Source organism: Chiloscyllium plagiosum, chromosome 5, assembly GCF_004010195.1.
Source record: "Chiloscyllium plagiosum isolate BGI_BamShark_2017 chromosome 5, ASM401019v2, whole genome shotgun sequence".
In the NCBI taxonomy this organism is placed as follows: Eukaryota; Metazoa; Chordata; class Chondrichthyes; order Orectolobiformes; family Hemiscylliidae; genus Chiloscyllium; species Chiloscyllium plagiosum.
In genome coordinates, this window is record NC_057714.1 from 6,790,315 (window position 1) to 6,812,076 (window position 21,762).

General features: G+C 40.3%; 1 protein-coding gene across 5 annotated transcripts in view; it reads right to left on the minus strand.

Annotated features, from left to right (window-relative positions):
- The window catches only part of creb5b (cAMP responsive element binding protein 5b), a 455,445-nt gene that overhangs the window by 346,144 nt on the left and 87,539 nt on the right, over nt 1–21,762 (minus strand). For all 5 annotated transcript variants that reach the window (XM_043689528.1, XM_043689526.1, XM_043689527.1 and 2 more), the window contains one exon: nt 11,476–11,597. In XM_043689528.1, coding sequence (XP_043545463.1) covers nt 11,476–11,597 — 122 coding nt within the window. The remainder of the gene's footprint in view (nt 1–11,475; nt 11,598–21,762) is intronic.

Below are 21,762 nucleotides of genomic sequence, written 5' to 3' on the forward strand. Positions count from 1 at the left end.
AGACAAAATAAATTAAAATGCTGGTAATTGTGAAATTTCATTTGAGCCCTAGACAAAATTTCAACATTTTTACTTGTACACAATGTATTATACTGTTTTTAATTTTTTGCTGGCAGTATGTGTGTGCCAGTAGCAAGAGTATTCATATTGATTACGTGATTCCACATTACCAAGTTAATGATTTTGAACTGCTTTGGATACTATTAGTAATGGTATCCGTAATAACAGAATTGCTTCTAATGAAATACTTTGTAGCTAAGATATTAATATCAACAAAATTTTTTGTTGTTGTAAAAGCCTCCTGAAATTAAGTTGCTTAAAGCAAAATATTGTCCATTGAAGAATTAATCTAAAAAAACTGTGGATGTTATGATAAACGTTGAAATGTTGGCATTTCCATTTGTCAAACTTAAAGTTTGTAAGTCTCTAGTGAGACAGTGACTTTATTATGAACTGTTTTCTGAGAAATAACAATTAAATTAATTGAATGATGATCAACACTTACTTATTATGTACTCTATATAATTAACAACTACTGATACCTTGTGGTGTATTCCATCGCAGTCCTGAACTGTATTTTGTAGATTGTGGAGAGGCTTTGCGAGCCAGGAGGTGAGTTACTCACAGTAGGATTCCTAGCATCTAATCTGCTCAAACACTGTTTACTCACTTCACTCAAGTATTAATTATAGGAGAAAAGGATCTTAATTATCAGTACTTGCTTCTTCTCTGGTGATTTTGAATTTGGCCATGATATCCCCGCTTAACCTTCATGTTTTTTGACCAAAACTAACAAACAGGTAACCAGTTAGACCAAAGGGTCTGTTTCCATGCTGTATGACTCTATGACTTTGATAGCTGAGGACTTCTACAAGAAAAATGGCATCTAACTGCCTTGCTTTCTACCAAGAGTGACCACATTTGCAATTAACCTAGTATTAATACAGTTGCAACAGAGAAAGGAAAAGAAATTAACACATTAGCAAAACATAAATAAGATTAAAGCTTAGGTTTGGATAGCATGTAGCCACGCATTCTCAAATATACTAGGGATAGATATAAAGAAGGAGAAAGTGAGGACTGCAGATGCTGGAAATGAGAGTCTAGATTAGAGTGGTGCTGGTAAAGCACAGCAGGCCAGGCAGCATCAGAGGAGCAGGAGAATCAACGGTTCGGGCAAAAGCCCCATACAGATATAAAGAAGCATTATAGAAGAGTGAATGGGCTAGCAATTAATGGTTTTCCTATCTGCAAAAAGGATCAAGCCTAAGCACTATAGACCAGTCTGTTTATCATGAAAAACAGGAAAGATTCTGTATTTTATGCTTTAAAAAAATAATTAAGAGCATCTAGAAACAGAACATGGAACTTTGAAAAACAGGCAGCATGGATTCTTTTAAGAGGAAATGAAAATAGTATACAAGAGTAATAATGTACTTAGACTTTCAAAGGCCTTCGAGCAGATATCACATAGTAGGCTCTTTGGTTTTCCCCATCACCACCAGCTGTTCCAGTTTTGCTAACACCAGATTTTTCTGCATCCACATTCTGACGTTGTCAACTGTGACCAGAAATATGATCCAGAAAATTTAAAACCATTGTGGATTCTTCAACATTGGTGGCAGTACCACCAATGGTGTATCTGCCAATGGAAGGTGGCTCAATGCATATAACTTTGCTACTTGCCATCTTGGATTGTATTCCAACTTGTACTAATACGCACTTCATATTAGAACCCATTGCTGAATTCGGCCTAGGGCTATGGGTTGACCTAGCAGGGGTTTGTGATCCGTTATTAGCACAAATTTACATCCGTAAAGGTATTGGCAGAACTTCCTGACTCCAAATATGACCGCCAAACCTTCCTTCCCCATCTGGGCATATTTACTGTCTATATTAGCCAACATCCTGAATGCACACGCGTTTTTCTCTATTGGATCACCTATGAGTTAATACTACCCCAATGCTGTATGGAGACGCATCACTGTCAATATCAGATCTCACTTGGAATTATAGTGTGTCAACACATTGGAGGATGATAGCTGTCTCTTCACTTCCCTGAAAGCTATGGCTTGGCTACGCAACCATTTCCAAGGCTGACCCTTTTTTAGGAGTTTATGCAAAAGTGCCAGGATGGAGGTCAGGTTACATGTGTGAATTTTCATAATAGTTCACCGCCCCAAGGAAAGGCCTAAGCTCTGGTACAGACATGGGAGGCAGGATACCTTTAATTGCACTCGTTTTATCTTCCAACAGGTTTAATCCAGTCTTATGAATGCTGTAGCCCTTGTAGGTCATTTGGAGTGCCTGGAACACACTTTTTTTACTTTCTAAGGTATACACCTACCTGGGAGAAACATCTAAGGACTATGTCCAAGTTCTCTAGGTACTTCTTAACGGCCTTCCCTATTATTAGTACATCATATAGATAAATGGTGACCTGAGGTAGACCCTGTAAGATGTTCTCCATCATCTGCTGAAAATTGCACAGGCTGATAATACCTCAATAGTAGTCTCATGTATTGGTACAAACCTTATGGGTATTAATTGTAGCACACTTCTAAGAATCCTCATCTAACCACAACTGCAAGTATGCATGACCAGTTTTGTGAAGGACACACCCCCACCCCCTGCCAGTTTTGTGTATAAATACTCTATGCGAGTGTTTGGATATTTATCCAGGTGTGACAAACAGTTTATGTTTTGTTTAAAATCTCCACAAAGGCAAACCGAACCATTGGGCTTCACAATCGGTATGACCATTGCTGCTCATTCTGCAAACTTGACTGGTTTGATAATTCCTTCACTTTCCAGCCTTCTGATTTCTGCCGATAATTTTGCCCGTAAGGCAAATGGCACTGGGCGAATCTTGCAGAATCATGAGATTGCTTCCTGGTCAACATGCAAGGTGTCCTTGGCCCCTTTGGTAGTCCCTAGACCTTCAAAAGCTTCTATGAATTTAATCAGGGCATCACTCCAGCAGCCATCTTCTAATTGAAAAATGTTGAGCCAATCTAGGTGAATCTTTCTCAACCAATTTCATCCCATCAAGCTTGGGCCTAAGCCTTTAGTACTATATCAGTGGTAACTGAACAAGCTGCTTCTCATAAGAGACCAGAACCAAAGTTGTACTCCTAATCTGTAAAGGTTCCCTAGTATATGTTCTCAGTCTAGCTGAGGTCTTGCAGGTACTTAAAGGTTGGAATCTAGTGCGAATTTTGTTAAAGACTTGTTCTGCAATCACTGAAACAGCCACGCTTGTATTGACCTCCACTAGAACCAGGTGGCCATTTAACCAGACGTTTATTTTGATGGGTTTTGATTTGCATGTTGCTAAGCAATTTCACTGTTCCAAACCAGATATAGGTGGACCTTCCTGGGTGTGCACTCTCCTAGATACTGGACTAAAAATTCCCTTACTCCAATTAAGTCTTGTGGGACTCTTTTGCTGTCCTGAATCCGCACAATGGCAGCAATGACAACGGTTTGTCAGCCCAGATCCTGAAGAACGTTTTGACCATTAGGCTGAGGCTTGGTTGTTTTTTTGGGGTTTTGCTGTGGGCTGACCTAGAATCCCTCTATTCAGGATATGTCCTGAGTGAAGCTATGCAATTGCCTTTACTCACGTTGCCCAAGCTCAGTCGGACTGTCAGCATCCATCAGAATACCCAATATACCTCGTGCTCCACTTGATGCATTTTCCAATGATAATACCAGTTGTAGTGCTTGTTTGAAGTCCAGATGGACTTCAGCTAATGGGTGCTTTTGTATAGTTACATCATTAATCCCACTCTCATTGCTACTGAAATAACTCCACAGAGGGTGATATCCCATCATCAAGTCACCCTTTATTTGCACATGCATAGTCCTTGACACTGATACAGCTCCCTTAGAGCCAGCTCTCTCAGAGTGAACAGGATATCTGACCCTCCTGTTCTTTTTCTTTTTTCTCTTTTTTCCTTCTTTTTTTTTTAAAGAATATTGGGTCTCTGTCTCTGTGTGCTTTGGACTTAATTTCTCCCCAGCCCCCATAGTGTGTGTGTCCAGGTGTGAGACACAGTGAGAGACACAAGGTGCACGAATCTTTATTCGGTTTCCACCACCAGGAAGAAAGGAAACACCCTAGTGGCCAGTGACAAGGAGTGCCCTTCACCCTCCTGTTCTGTCAGCCAGGGATCCCTGAATGGACCAGATTAACAGCTCTAACCAAGGAATTTATATTCTATGAGTTCCACCTGGCTGACCTCATTACAATCACTACAGTACATGTACTGAGATACAATGAAAAGTATTGTTTTGTATGCTATATAGGCAGATCATACCATACGAAGTACATCAGGATAGCAGAATAGAATGCAGAATGCAGTGTTTTAGCTGCAGAGAAGGTGTAGACAAAGAGATTAAAATTAACATAGGAGAAGTCCATTCAATAGTCTGAGAGAAGCAGGGAAGAAGATATTCTTCAATCTGTTCGTACATGTATGCAAACTTTTATATCACCTGCTCGACGGAAGAGGGTGGAAGGGAGAGTATAACCAGGGTGGGAGGGGTCTTTGGCTATGTTGGTTGCTTTCCCAAGGCAGTGGGAAGTATAGATGGAGACAATGCATTGTTTCCATGATGGACTCAGGTAGATAGGAAAGTGAAGAAGGTGTTCAGTATGCTTTCCTTTATTGGTCACAGCATTGAGTATAGGAGTTGGGAGGTCGTGTTGTGGCTGTACAGGACATTGGTTAGGCCACTTTTGGAATATTATATGCAATTCTGCTCTCCCTCCTATAGGAAGCATATTGTGAAACTTGAAAGGGCTCAGAAATGATTTACAAGGATGTTGCCAAGGTTAGAGAATTTGAGTTATAGGGAGAGGCTCAATCAACTGGGGCTGTTTTCTGTGGAGCATCAGAGGCTGAGGGATGACTAAACAGAGGTTTATAAAATCATGAGGGGCATGGAGAAGGTAAATAGACAGTGTCTTTTCTCTGGGTTGTAGGAGTCCAGAACTGGAGGACATAGGTTTAAAGGTGAGAGGGGAAAGGGACCTAAGGGGCATCTTTTTCATGTATGTATGGAGTGAGCTGCCAGAGAAAGTGGAGGAGGCTGGTACAATTACAACATTTAAAAGGCAACTGGGTGGGTTTATGAATAGGAAGGGTTTAGAGGAATATGGGCCAAGTGCTGGAAAATGAGCCTAGATTAATTTAGGATATCCAGTCGGCATGGACAAGTTGGACCGAAGGGTCTGTTTCTGTACATCTCTATGACTGAGCTGTGTTCATGACTCTCTGTGTTTTATTGTGGCCCTGGGAAAAAAGGCTGCAAGACCACGCTGTGATGCATCCATCCAGGATGCTTTCTATGGTGCATCTATAAAAATTGGTGAGAATCTTTGTGGACATGCTGACTTTCCTTAGCCTCCTGAGGAAGTAGAGGTGTTGTGCTTTCTTGACTATCGCATTGATATGGGTGGACCAGAACAGACTGTTGGTGATCATCACTCCCAGGAACTTGACCCTCTTGAACATCTCCACCTCAGCATCACCGTTGCAGACAGGGGCATGCCCTCCACTCTGCTTCCTGAAGTCCATACCCAGCTGCTTCATTTTGCTGATGTTGATGGAACAATTTTTGTCTTTACACCATGCCACTAAACACTCAATCAATTTCCTGTATTCTATCTTCTTACTGTTTGAGATCCGACATACAACGGTGGTGTCGTCAATTAACTTGTAAATGGCATTGGGGCAGAATTTGGCCACACAATCATGAGTATATAAGGAGTACACAAGGGGGCTAAGTACGCAGCTTTGCAGGGCACCAGTGTTGAGGATCATGATGGAAGAGGTGTTGTCACCTATTCTTACTGATTGTGGTCTATGGGTCATGAAGTTGAGGATCCAGTTACAGAAGAGAGAGCCAAGACCTAAGTCTCGGAATTTAGAGATGAGTTTGCTTGGCATTATAGTGTTATAAGTGGAGCTGCAGTCAATAAGTATTCAGATCTTCCAGGGATGAGTGTAGGGCCAGGGAGGTGCCATCTGCCATGGACCTGTTGTACCTGTAGGCAAATTGCAAAGGACCAAGACAATGTGGTCAGCTGGAGGTGATGTGAGCCATGACGAACTTCTTGAAGCTTTTCATAATTATGGAGGTCAGAGCAACCAGGCGGTAGTCATCAAGGCATGCTGCATAAACTTTTTTTGGCATCAGGATGATGGTGGTCTTCTTGAAAAAGGTGAAGACTTTGGATTGGAGCAAAGAGGGGTTAAAGATGTTCATGAATACTCTCACTAGCTGGTCCACAAGTATCTGAGTGCACAGCCGGGCACTCCATCTGGGCCAGTCGCTTTCCGTGGATTTAAGGATATTTTGCTTCAACTATAGAGGACTTAGATGAGATCACACCTGAGGTATTGTGTGCTGGTTTGGTCCCCTCACCCAAGGAAGTATATACTTGCCATAGAAGGAATACTGCAGAGACTCACTGAACTAATTCCTTCAACAACAGGACTGTTCTAGGAAGAGAGATTGAGGAAACAGAGCTGGTATTCTCTGAAGTGTAGGAGAATGAAAACTGATCTCATTGAAAGCACTTAAAGGGTGGATGTAGAAAGAATGTTTTCCATAGCTCGGATTTGGTTGTAAGTCTGGCTAAATTAGGAAATCAGTCTAAGAATAACAGGGACAGCATAATTACAACACAAATGAGGAGGAACTTCATCATTCGTTAGGTAGTGACCATTCCCAGAAACGAAGGAATTTTGAAGATCATCACCAGTGCATTCATTATCTCTGCAGCTCTCTCTTTTAAAACATTAACATGTAGGCCATTAGGTCCTGAGGGTTTGTTGGATTTTTATCCTTTATATTTCTCTAATACTTTTCCTCTGTTGATATTACCTTAATTTACTTTTAGCACCTAGTTTTATGATCCAAGTTAATGCTAATACTGGATATGTCAGATCCCAGACATAAATTTGGTTTGATGGACCTTTTTTCCCCTTTGGTTCATTACTTAACATGGTGGTTAATCGCAGATATACTCACACAAGGTTGCAGAATTTCTTTAAAAACAGATCAGAAGTTTGTTAATCAAAAGAAGAAATTTAAAAAGATAAGCTATCTAAATACAGAAGACAGTCAGAAAGACTTGAAAAACAAGAAAATAAAAGTTTCAGCCTAATTCCCAAAACTGTTCTTGAGATTCAAAATCCAAAAAAATTACACCCTGATCTCAAATCCTAGGTTTCTGCTTCTCTGACTCATTACAGTTTCGTTGCTGTAGACTATGGAGACAGTTCAATGATTTCTTTCCCACGTCTGCTAACATGAATATTTCACAAATTTGACAGTCTAAGTTTTGTCACTTCTAATAACCTGAAGATTTCTACACAAACTTTGCTGCATTGGCAAATTTAAAAATTAAACCCATCTGCTGAGGTAACCAATCTTTCTGGGAGAGAATTAAACTTGCTCCTGAACTCAATTATGATATCTTTGGAACAGAATTTAAACAAACTTGCTCAATCCTTGATATTTTCTGAACTAAACACAAAGTAAATCACCTTAAGTATTTACCCTACGGTCATAAACTCAACGTAAAAACATCTTTCCATTAACACCACAGGCGACTGCATTCACCTACTTTCTGATAAATGTTGGATTTATGTCATTGTTCCAAAAATAGGATCTGCCATCGTTATTTTTTTATTTAAGGACACTTCTCAGAAGTAACCAACATGCATTTAGCTCTTTTGAAATCCAAATTCCAAAAATGATATTACTATATGTAAATTACATTAAGTTGCCTTTTTTTCCTGGTATGCAACTTATATTTTCTTTGTTAAAGTAGATGCAAAATGTTTGTTCAATATATCTGCTAAATCTCCATTTCCCATAATTTCCTCATGCCTCTGGCTCTCAGGGATCAAGATTTACCTTAGCTACTTCCATTTAATAGGAAAAGGCTCTGACACTATGGTTTTATATTCTTGACTAGTTTCTCATCCTATTTTTTCCCCTTTCCATTTAAGTTTTGGTGGCCATTTGCTGTTTTCTAAACCAGTCCCAGTACTTATAATTTTGCACAGAACAATAATATGCCCCTTCCTTCAGGTAAAACTATCCTTCACCTCTTTATAAGATGGAATGGAATTTTGTACTGGGTTTTTGATATTTTCAATTGTTTCCTTAAAGGTTAATAATGGTCATATATTTTAGTCGATTTACCCAATTAACCTAAGCTAGTTCTCTTCTCAAATCTATAAATAATTGGCATTCTTTAAAATTTAAGCATAAGTTTAAGATTCTTGGCTGAGATTGAAGTATATGGCTTTCAAACTTAACATGGTATTCAACTGTATTATGATCACTAGTTCCCAGTTTTACTAAGAGTACAGTAATTAACCCTGATTTATTACACAACACTAGATCTAAACATGATTTATCCCGAGCTGGTTCCACAACATACTACTCCTAGAAACAATCATAAAAACATTCCACACTTATCCTGTGTACCCTGTTGCCAATTTAATTGGTCCATTCTATGAAGATTAAAGTCTCGCACAACTATTACATGGTTGAATACTTCAATAAAGGCTCCACCCAGGAGAACAGTGTTAGCTATAAACTTCTCCCCACAGTATTTTCTGACTCTTGCTATTCATGAAATTCATCATATTGATCCTACGTTATGATTTTCCTCCCTGAAGTCCTTATCTCTTACCTACTAATAGGACTACCTCCTTTGCCATTCTGTTTGTCTTTTCAAAATACTGTATAGTCTGAAATATTTATTTCCTGAATTTATTTATCATGAAAATATATCTCTAATCTAAACCACTTTGTTTCAGCCCATTCACACATCCACACCATCTAGATGCTGCACACATTCAGATAAAGAGCAATTAATTTCAGTAGTGGGATTACTGTTATTCACAATTTGCAATAATTATTTGGACTTAGAAACAGGTAATCCAAAATCAAAATTTGTCAATGATATCAAATTGCATTGCTAATCTTTGAGAGAAAAAAATGCACCATAATACAAAATGATATTTAAACACTCAGATTTTTCAGTAAAGTTTCAAATCAATCAGTAAATAAATGGAAGGTAATATAGTAGGGGAAACAAAGGCATCAGCAATACCTTACAGTGTAAAGAACTAAATGGCATGGAACAGCAAAGGAATCTAGGGATGTGGGGGTACAAATTATAAAAAGTGTTTCATTTATTCATAGGATATGGGCACCACCGGCTAGGTTAGCATTGATGACCCATCCCTAATTGTCCTTTAAGTGATGCTTAGCAGTCTTGAATCATCGCAATCAGCAAAACAATTGAAACTGCTGAGAAACCATGAGGATTTATTTCTGGCGGTATTGAGTTCAAAAGTATTGAATTCAAACTCATTTTGGACAATGGTTAAGACGTCCTGAGAATATTGTGAATTGTTCTGGTCTCCACACTTTTATCTCATGAATCCATGTTCTTTTAAAGTGTAAAAAATATTTACAAGAAAAGTAATATAACTGACAGCACAGCAAGAATGGTTGAACAATTCAAAAGGGAGAAAACTTGGAGGTGACTTGATGGGTTCTTTAAAGGTAGACTCAGGGAGATTGTTTCAAAAACTAAGACGTATGTACAAAGTATAGATTAGATTAGATTACAGTATGGAAACAGGCCCTTCGGCCCAACAAGTCCACACCGACCTGCCGAAGCGCAACCCACCCATACCCCTACATTTACCCCTTACCTAACACTACGGGCAATTTAGCATGGCCAATTCACCTGACCTGCACATCTTTGGACTGTGGGAGGAAACCGGAGTACCCGGAGGAAACCCACGCAGACACGGGGAGAATGTGCAAACTCCACACAGTCAGTCGCCTGAGGTGGGAATTGAACCCGGGTCTCTGGCGATGTGAGGCAGCAGTGCTAACCACTGTGCCACCGTGCCGCCCACGGTGGCAATATAATCACCAATAAATCCAGTAACAAAGTAAGGAGGTATTTCCTTAGTCACGAATGGTTGAATGCAAAACTTGCTGCAACAAGGCAAATAAAAATGCTTTCATAAGCAAGCTATGTTACACTTCACTGAGGTAGTGCCCTGGAAAATCGAGCCCCAGTATTCAGAGAGTTGTTGCAGAAGCTTTAGAAAATATATAAAGCTCCCCAAATTACCTTTCAGACCCATGCCAATAGAAAGCACAAACCAGGTTTCTGCACTGAACAAGAATCATAATTTATTACAGGTATTTAGACTTATTACAGGTAGAAAATTACATCAGCATATAACATCACTAATTAAAAGTCCAATCCCCTCAAACTACCCTTTGCATAGACAAACGAACAGGCAAAAATAGGCTACAGCAGAGAGAAAAAAAACTGAAAAGACAGTTCATTGCTCTTTGTTCCAAGTTCTGTTGGTGAGTTGACCTTTAGGACTTTCCTAATGGCTAGGTCAGGAGCTTCCACTGGTTGATAGGAGACACAAGATGTCCTGTTCATTTGTAAAAGGTCTCTGATTTGTCACCTTAAAGGCGCCAGCTTACAACAACTATTTCAGGACAGATAAAATAGTTTTCTTCAGGTTTAATTTTAGGTTTAACTGAACAGAAAGGCTGTTCCCAAATTGGGGAGGAACTGAACATTTCTCTCTCTGTAACTTGCTCCCAGCTCTAAGCTGTTCAATTATCTGAGAACTAATCACTGAGTCTTTGGAAGACAAAATGTCTGTCTGTCATCAATAACTGGTCACTAGTACATAGAACAAATGACTTCTTATTGTCCACTTCAGCTACGTCTGTACACCTTTACATTTCCAAATCATCTGAACCTCAAATTTCAATTGCTGCTTGCTCAATCAGCTGTTTACACAACACCTGCAATAGGCATCAAGTTACTCTTCCAAACACTGATTTTAAAAAAGGCTTTTTCTCATTTCAATCCACAGTTTAAATGAAAAGGCATAGTCCTTAGAACTAGATGTGTGAGAGAGAAAAGGAAACAGCAAGATTCACTGAAATGGTGAGGTGAGGCGCATGTTATTGGAAGCTACTTGTGGAATTGAACATAGATTAGTGTAACTGAAGTACCTTTGTGTCTGTTGTGTGTTATCAGGAATTCTGCGCAAAATTTATGAAATTTCTCTTATTCAAATTCTTTCAGATACAGTGAGGGAAAAACCTTCAATCCATCTGCTTGGAATAAATTGTACCACAGGGAAAACACAGAGTTAGACATTAAAGTTGGATCTTTTATCGAGACTTGCAAATAGTCATTTATCTAGTGTTTTCCTAGTATGGCAGCTTCTGTTAGCACAGCACAAAAGAGCAGCTGAAAAAAAGGAATACATTTTTACACCAAAGCAAGCTATTGTTAATTGGCACACACATAAGTTAAAGTGCAGTTAATCAGACTTTCCAAACCATTGCTCTAGAGTAGGAAACCAAGACAATATACTCACGTACCCTTTTATTATCTTCCTCCTCCTGTGCTTTCCGAAACTCCTGCTCTAAGGAACATGCCAGCTCATTAAAGAGTCCAACTTCTTCACAGTTCTTCAGAAATCGAGTAGGAGTGGGAGTCTGGTCTACAAAAATAACATGTTAGAATTATTTGCACTAAATCCTATTAACCAAAATAAAGATACTAACTTCCTTATTCTGTAACATCTAGCGATCAAGCCCCAATATACATAGCCAGAGTTGTACAATGGTAAATTTGACTTGTTAGTACATATCTTTCAGGTTTTATGAGTATCTTCAGAATAATTTGATAAAATATTCAATACCCAAAATAATAAGCTCAGTGAACATCAAACATGAGTATACATAACAGACAGGTTATGATGTCATCCAGTTTGTAACCTGCCATTTCGAACTCAATACTCCAGCTGACAAATGCAACATCATAACAAATTGTTGTTCAACTGCAGAAAAGATACCCAACCAGCTCTATTTAAAAAGGTTCAGCAACCACATTTACATTGTTAGTTGATTACTTCTGATTATTGCTGTACAAACATTGCTTGCATTTTACAATTGTTTGAAGTCACTAAAGAATAGTATGCTAGTCAGGGGCTTTATTGCTGACTTCAAAACCTTGTTTGCGAAGTAGTTACTCCTGGACATGAATGGACCAGTAGACAATTCCTGGAAAAAGATTATTGGGAGAATGCAAAAAGGCAACACAGAGCAAGGCAACTTAAGGAGAAGAATAAGGAGAAGAAGAAGGGTTCTCAGTAGAGAGGGTTTAGGGAATAGTTCTCTAATTTAACCACACAGAGGAATAATGTGTGAAATATCTTCACTTCAAAGAACATCACTGAAATGGTACCTGCTGCAGGCACAACCCCAACTTCAGAGTGGGGCAAACTCAAACAATGTTTATCTCAGCTTTGCATGTTTTCCCTTTTGATTGGGAGTATGGAATGTAAGGAAAGTCAATTAAAAGTATAAATCCATCTAAATTATGGAATACATATATTTCTAAAATGTACAAATTATGTCATAATATTAAGAAAACTAAAATGTTAATTTCTTGACCTAGTTTTCTATAAGGCGCCAAGTTATCACCTTGACTTAGAAAATAAAAACAAAATTATGAGATCACTGAGCAGACCAGGCAGTACCCATGAGTGGAGAAACAGGCTTTAATCATGATCAGTCCCAATCAAAGGGAAGGGTTTTCCTTCCATCATGGTAGACCTACCAGTCTAGATTTTGTTTATTTCTTCTGTGCAATGCGGTCTCACGTTCTCTGATCCGCCTCAGCAGCATCCACCTTTTCCTTAGGAACAGTCAGGTGTCCAGAGCTGCTGGACTTGAACTGGGCCAGTGGCACACAGACCCATGATAGTAAATGCAGAGGTAATTAATTCGGAAGTGGCCTCCCAGAAGATTTCAGAAATTGTCTCGCTGCCAGTAAGCGAGAACACAGGACCTCTATTCGAACCAAACTTTCAGTCATAAAACCTGAATGAAAATCCAGCCTAATATTTCAGGCCAGTGATCTTTCATCAAAACCCTAGTTTGATTGGTTTGTCTGGACTCTGATTTTTTTCAGGGAGGAGAAAGTGAGGACTGCAGATGCTGGAGATCAGAGTCGAGTGTGTGGTGCTGGAAAAGCACAGCAGGTCAGACAGCATCTGAGCAGGAGAATCAACGTTTCAGGCATAAGGCTTTTATCAGAATTCCCAAAATGTCGATTTTCCTGCTCCTCGGATGCTGCCTGACCTGCTGTGATTTTCCAGCACCATACTCTCGATTCTGATATTTTTTCAGATTGATTCAGATTTCAAACTGGTTGAAACCTATTACCTGGGTGGTTAGATTATGCAATAAAATTGTCTTTCAAAATCATTTATTATAAAGTGTTTTGTAAGGGTTCTTGTGGCATGGTGGTAGTGTCTCTACCTCTGAACCAGGAGGTATGGGTTCAAAGATCCACCTACTCCAAAAGTGTATAATAATATCACTGAACAGGTTGATTAGGGAAAAGAAATCCACAAAGTGTTGCCAATAATCCAGACTGGGTGCACAGCACAAGAGGTTCTTATACAGAATAAACACAGCCATGAATTTGCTCCTATGCTTCTTCAGCTAATTTTAAAAACAAATCCTTCTATTTCTTTCTCCCTTGCATGTATCTGCGTTAATTGTCTCAACTAGTCCTTGCACGAGTGATTCCCATATTCTAAACACTTTGCATAAAGACATTTTGGAATGTAGCACCAAGTCCGTCCAGTGAAGATTGCTGTATTTCTGTAGAAGAACACCTTGTGCTGTGTACCCTGTTTTCATACTGTAAATAGTTGGCAACATTTTGAAAGGCAGTAATTTAGCATCATTTACCCACATGGGCAATAGGGTATTGCAATCAGTTGGAGCTCAATCTGAAAAAAAATAGACTCCAGACGAGTTAATTGGAAACTGGGGTTCTGATGGAAGGTAGTAATTGGGGACTCGATAGTTCGTGGCACAGATAGGCGGTTTTGTGGGAACGAGAGAGACTCATGTTTGGTATGTTGCCTCCCAGGTGCAAGGGTACGTGATGTCTCTGATCGTGTTTTCCGGGTCCTGGAGGGGGAGGGGGACAACCCGAAGTCGTGGTCCACTACTGCGCTGTATTCTTCTATGTTCTATGTTCTATGTTCTATTACGGACCAGATAAGGCAAGGGCTGCCTGATTTTAGGGCCCCTGTGCTAATCAGACACCATCCTCAAGGTATCCAGCCCCTGTCCTGCCAACGCCACCACCCACAAACTTGCTCCCCTTGTCTGGTCATTCTGTCTTGCTCCAAGTCCAGCTCCGCTGCTGCTCACTTCCGTCTGGGACTTGCTGTAGTCCCAGCAAGTCTACCACTCACAGTGAAGCTCCAGGGTCCAGAGAACTGCCACCCATGTGATTGGCTCTGAGAGATGGGATTTTTCCCCAGTGAGAACAGATGTCTCATCTAAAGACAATTAACAGACCAACAACTGCAGGTCATGCCAGCCAAGAAAAAAAGTACGGGCTTGTACCTGACTTTACTTTTGGGAGGGCCCCACCCCAAAAGGAAATGTTTTCTAAGTATTTGTGGTGACACCCTCAAACTTAGTAGTTCTTCTCTCTCATCCTCCCCCCAAATAGCTCTCTGGTTCTCCTCATGTTATGGGTGACCTAGAGCTTCAAGAATGATGTTAAGAATGTCAGTGTCTATGTGGCACTCAGCATGGGCAATGAGCCTGTCATAGCTGGAGATATGTGGAGGTAGGTGCAAATCTGACATCACAGTAGAATGTGTGTGCTTGTTAGAATTGGATGATGGGAAGTCCCAAGTCGTGGTCCACACAGGTACCAATGACATAGGTAGAAAGAGGGACAGGGATGTAAAACAGGATTTCAGGGAGCTAGGGTGGAAGCTCAGAGCGAGAACAAACAGTTGTTATTGCTGGATTGGTACAAGTGATAGCAAGGCGGAGAACAGGGAGAGATATCAGCTGAACACTCGGCTGCAGAGAGGGACGGTTTCAGCCGTATGGATAATTGGGGCTCATTCTGGGGAAGGTGGGACCTCTACAAATAGGATGGTCTTCACCTGAACCAGTGGGGTACTAATATCCTGGGTGGGAAATTTGTTGGTGCTATTCGGTGGGTTTAAACTACCTCGGCAGGGGGATGGGAACCTGTGGCGCAGTTCCAGTGCACAGGAGGATGAGAGTAAGGAGGACATGGACAGGATTTCACAGTCACAGGAGTGTGCTGACAGAGAGCAAGCTGGTTTGAAGTGTGGCTACTTCAACGCCAGGAGTATCCGGAATATGGTAGGTAAGCTTGCAGCAGGGATAGGTACCTGGGACTTCGATGTTGTGGTCATTTCTGAGACATGGATAGAGCAAGGTCAGGAATGGATGTTGCTGGTTCCAGGGTTTAGATCTTTCATTAAGATCAGGGAAGGTGGTAAAAAAGGGGGAGATGTGGCTTTGTTAGTCAATGACAGTATAACGGTGACTGAAAGAACTTTTGACGAGGACTTGTCTACTGAGGTGGTATGGGCTGAGGTGAGAAACAGGAGAGGAGTGGTCACAATGCTGGGAATTTTTTTATAGGTCTCCTCAAAGTTCCAGGGATGTGGAAGACAGGATTAGCAAATCGATTCTGGGCAGGAATGAAAGGAACAGGGTGGTCATTATGGGGGACTTTAACTTCCCCCAACATATAACTCTAGCACGTCGGATGGACCAGTTTTTGTCCAATATGCGAAGGAGGGTTTCCTGACACAGTATGTCGAAGGGCCGACAAGAGGGGAGGCCACACTGGATATGGTACTTGGTAATGAACCAGGCCAGGTGTTTGATTTAGTGATAGGTGAGCATTTGAGAGAGTGACCATAATTCTGTTACATTTAGTTTAACAATGGAAACAGATAGGTACATGCCACAGGGCAAGCGTTATCGATGGGGGAAGGGCAATTATAATGTGATTAGCCAAGACTTAGGAGGCATAGAATGGGGCAGCAAACTGCAGGGGATGTGGACAATCGAAATGTGGAGCTGGTTTAAGAAACAGATATTGCGTGACTTTGATAGGTATGTCCCTGTCAGGTAGGGAAGGAGTGATAAGGTAACAGAACCGTGGTTTACTAAAGAAATTGTGATCTCTTGTTAAGTGGAAGAGGGACGCTTATGTGACGTTGAGGCGAGATGGTTCAGATGGGTGATGGAGAGTTACAGAGTAACTAGGAAGGATTTAAAGAGAGAGTTAAGAAGAGCAAGGAGGAGACATGAGCAGTCTTTAGCAGGTAGAATAAAGGAGAATCCAAAAGCTTTCTATAGGTATGTGAGGAATAAAAGGATGACGAAGGTAGGAATAGGGCCAGTCAAAGACAGAAGTGGGAAGTTGTGTGTGGACCCTGTGCAGATCAGAGAGGTGGTAAACAAATATTTCTCATCAGTTTTCACTCAGTAATATTGGACAGGAAAAGACTGAGATACAAGCTATTAGACTTGACAGGATTATGGTTAGTAAGGAGGAGGTGTTATCAATTCTAGAAGGTCCCTTGGGCCTGATGGGATTTTTCCGATAATTCTCTGGGAAGCTAGGGAGGAGATGGCCGAGCCTTTGGCCTTGATATTTGAGTTGTCATTGTCTACAGGTTTAGTGCCAGAGGACTGGAGGATTACAAATGTTGTGCTCTTGTTCAAGAAGGGCAGTAGAGATAATCCAGGTAATTATAGATCAGTGAGCCTTACATCTGTTGTAGTAAAAGTTTTGGAAAGGATTGTAAGAGATAGGATTTATAATAATCAATTTGATTGGAAATAGTCAACATGGATTCGTCAAGGACAGGTCGTGTCTCACAAACTTCTGAGTTTTTTGAGAAGGTGACCAAGCATGTGGATGAGGGTAGGGCAGTTGACGTGGTGTACATGGACTTCAGCAAAGCCTTTAATAAGGTTTCACATAGTAGGCTATTAGAGAAAATGTGGAGGCACGGGATTGAAGGCAATTTAGCAGTTTGGTTTAGAAACTGGTTTTCTGTAAGAAGACAACGAGTGGCGGTTGATGGAAAATATTCAGCCTGGAGTCCAGTTATTAGAGGTGTTTTGGGATCTGTTTTGGGACCATTGCTGTTTATCATGGTGGCATGGTGGATGGGTTAGTAAGTTTGCAGATGATACTAAACTCTGTGGAGTAGTGGACAGTGTGAAAGAATCTTGCAGGGAGGCTTGGATAAACTGCAGAATTGGCTGAGAGATGGCAAATGGAGTACAATGCAGATAAATATGAGGTGATACACTTTGGGAAGAATAACAGGAAGACAGAATACGGGGTCAATGGAAAGATTCTTGGCAGTGTGGATGTGCAGAGGGATCTTGGTGTCCATGTACATAGATCCCTGAAAGTTGCCACCCAGGTTGATAGTGCTGTTAAGAAGGCAGACGGGGTGTTAGGTTTTATTGGTAGAGGGATTGAGTTCCGGAGCCGTGATGTCATGCTGCAACTGTACAAAACGCTAGTGCGGCCTCGCATGTAGTATTGTGTGCAGTTCTGGTTGCCCCATTACAGGAAGAATGTGGAAGCATTGGAAAAGATGCAGAGGAGATTTATCAGGATGTTGCCTGGTCTGGAGTGAAGGTCTTATGTGGAAAGGCTGAGGGACTTGGATCTGTTCTCATTGGAGAGAAGAAGGCTAAGAAGGGATTTAATAGAGACATACAAGATGACCAGAGGATTAGATAGGGTGGACAGTGAGTGTCTTTTTCCTAGGAATGATGACATCCACTTGTTCGAGGAGGCATAGCTGCAAGTTGAGGGGTGATAGATTTAAGACTGATGTCAGAGGCAGGTTCTTTACTCAGAATGGTAAGGGTGTGGAATGCCCTGCCTGCCAATGTAGTTAACTCAGCCACATTAGGGGCATTTAACCAGTCCTTGGATAAGCATATGGATGATGATGGGATAGGGCAGGGTGATGGGCTTAGATTAGTTCACAGGTTGGCGCAACAACGAGGGTCAAAGGGCCTGCTCTGCACTGTATTGCTCTATGTTCTGGGTTCTATGAATATTAAGCATTCGGCATGACTCCTGAACGTTGCAGATTGAGTGATGGGTATGTGGTAAATTACACAATATAAAAGTGTTGCATCAAAAGATGTAACTAGGTTGTATTCATTGATCTTTCCAATTTGAGAAATCATTTTGCCAGAATTACGTTCAGATCCTTAGGGCCATTCTTCAGGTATTTGCCTTTCTTACCACCTGTTCCCATACTCTTTGGGGAATCTGATGTGAGGGCCTCCTGACCACCCCAGTACAGTAGGACGTTTTCATTTCAAGTTCACCTCCGATACTATTGCCACATATGCAATTTCTCAAAGTCTTGGAGTCCTTCTCTTGGCCTTGTCTTCCACTTACCTGCACTTTATTTGAACCATCATCTTTTGCAGCCCTCAGTCAATTAATGTGGCTTTGTTTTAAGTGGGACAGTCTTCTTTGAGAGTTTGGGTTTGCTGGAACACACGCCAGCAGCACACACTTTTAGAATTCTTGATCAGTGTACAGGCAGCCTACTGCACAGGTCACACTAAGCTGCATGCCACAATCACTTCATAAAATTTGCATGCACTTTTAGTCCATTATTTCTCTATTTTTCTTATTAAATCCTTTTATAATCTCTGACAGCTCATCCCTCAGTCTTCTCTTTTCTGGACGAAGGAGCCAAGCCTGATCAATATTCCTGATAAATTGGATCTCCCCGTTCTAATTTCATTAGAATAGCTCGTTTTTGTACCTTATCCAGTGTCACTACATCCATTTCATAATGTGAAGACCATATTTGTTTTCTGTATTCCAAGTACATTCATGTTTGACAAAGTCCCTGCTTTTCAATTCTATCCCTCTAGAAAGAAACTCCAGTGAATTACTTGCTATTCTTTTAAAAATGGCCTCATGTTGTTTCTCTTAGATATCTGTGCATCTGTGTGTGAGAGAGAGAATTCTATGGAATAAAAAGAATCAATGACAGACCTGTTTCTTTTATTCAAACTCTTAATAATGGGCATGGCTAGACGTTTGCCTACCAGGGTGGAAATCCAGTGATGTTGTCATCTGTTCCTGTCATGCATTTTCTTTTTCATTTGTCTTGTGTTTTGCTGCAGATCCGATGATAGCTACTAGTTAAGCTATCGACCCACTGGTGAAATTATGAAATACTAAAGGGAAGTTGTTGCTGGAAGTGTTAAATAGATATTTGTTACATCCAAGCAGAGACTACACATTAAAAGAAACCAATGATTTGTAAAGCTCTTAGGGAAGCTCTGAGATCATGAAAGGTGCTACGTGAATGCAAGTTTGTTCATTCATTGTTTATTTTCAAACAGAGGATGTGAGGGCCGATTATGAGTGGCTGAGATAAAGTAAATAGCAAGTATTTATTGCCCTCAGTATGAGGCCAATAGCAGGTGACAGAGATCTAAGGAGTAAGACTATTGGAGGGAAGTTGAGGAGAGTTTTCTTTCGCCCAGAAAGAGAGTGTGCAACTCATTGCCTGAAAAAAAATGATAGTGGCAGAAATCAAGACTGCGTTTAAAAAGTACTTGAAGTGCCACAATCTACAGGCTCATCGGTTACGACCAAAAAAGAAAGAAGGATTTGAGCCCTTTCTAGTACTTTGCATTGAGTCATACACTCCAGAACAACTGAAATATTCATTACCAGCCAGGATTCAGGTCGCAAGCAGCACAGAGGTTCACAACAGATCTTATTTTCACATAACATAATGGCTGAAAACACAGTTCAAATTCCGAATATTATCAACATGGCCACCTACATCCTAGGCAATTGGCTCACCTGATGACAATTCATTATCAATGCTCGATCGCAAAGCACTTACTGAAGAGTCCAGTATCTACTGCACACTAAAACTACAATGGTATTCTGTGGTCAACATCTGACTCCAATATTTATTTATTGAGACTGGGTGGTTTGTTTACATACATGGGCCCTTCCTGAAGAAGGGCTCATGCCCGAAACGTCGATTCTCCTGCTCCTTGGATGCTGCCTGACCTGCTGCGCTTTTCCAGCAACACATTTTCAGCCCTTTAAAAGCAGCCAATTTGTATGTGGCCTGCACAGCTTAGAAGGAACAATGCTCTGCAGCGAAGTAACAGCACTCATCACTGATCTCAAAAGGAAACTGGCTAGAAAGATCTAACAAATTTCTATGGTATGAATTTCACCTTTCGAACCTAGTTTGATCTCCAGCATCAGCAGCAATGAGGTCTTCAAGAAGGGTAAGCAGTTAAACCCAGACATTTCTCACAGACAACAAACAAGAAATGAAAAGCAAAGATTATCCTTCACTTCTCAATTAGTTTGCAAACAGCAGAATAGAGATTGTGATGCACACATTGGATTAAAGTGGAAGCAGAAATGTGTAAAAATTACAATGCAAAGAATTTTAAAATCATTGTTCACAAATGTGGTTATAATATTACATGGCTTGTAAAGAAAGTTACAATATAAAGTGGACACAGGAATCTTACAAAAATAGCCCTTGAAAGTCAAGTTACTTGTGAATTCAACTGCAACCAGACAGTGCTATCTTAAGAGTCATTCGCCGAAGGTCACAAAATAATTTAAGGATTACAGTACTGTCCATTGAACCCTCAAAAGATGTGAAGACTCTGATGCTTCTGCTGCATAAAGCTGTACTTGTTAATGTTTTTAAACTGGAATACTTGATAATCAAAATTGGGCTACATACAAGCTTATACAAATTTTCAATTTGATAGCTATTATGGAGAAAGTTAACGCGTCATGAACATAAACTTAGTTTTTCGGTGCCAGAGCATTTTTTCATGAGTAATGGTGAACCTAGTACGCCTTTAAAAAACAAAATACACATCATTCGACAAGCTTCCAATTTTCAACGGTCTTTACAGATAGACAAATAGCACAAAAGTGAAAGTTCATCATCAACACAAATGAGTTCTAAAATTTTTTATCTTTAGGGACTTCGACAGCACATTCTGTGGATGAACAAAGCATCTATAAAGGCAAATACAGTTTCAGAGTTCTAACAGTGGTGAAGCTTGACAGTTTTTCCATCAATATAACCATAAAATCCAGGCTGTTGTCTGTTACAAAAAATAAACATTGCTTGTCCTATTTTTGCAAAGCAGACTTGGTAGTTGTGGGCACTTTGGTTCAAAGAATGACTTGTAATCAAAACTAAAAGTTATTTAACATCTAAAAAGCTAGTGATAAAATCTTACTTAATACATACAAAGAGAGGGACTTTAAAGCACTGCTTGAAAGCCAAGTGCCGTAATACCATCTTTGAACCAAGGTGTGGAAGGGCCACGGGACCCAAAATATTAATTCTGATTTCTTTTCACAGATGCTGCCAGACCTGCTGAGCTTTTCCAGCAACTTCTGTTTGTATTTCTGATTTACAGCATCTGCAATTCTTTTGGCTTTTATTCTGTCACTGTTGTCATTGTGTCCTTTGTTGCCCTGCACAGCTACTGTGATTTATACAATTTTAAATGGGTAGACACTTGAATCAACAGATTTGTTTTGCAAAAATAAATGTATTTCTAATATCCTAACAATTACCAAAACCACCTTATTCTGTGCGCAACATAAATTATTTTGACGAATGTCTGTAAACCTACAAAATTACTAACAAACAACTGGTACTTTGCAACCTAATTGCTAAAAAATGGAAGGTACCAACATGTGTAAAAAGATCAAATTTATTTTTTCTT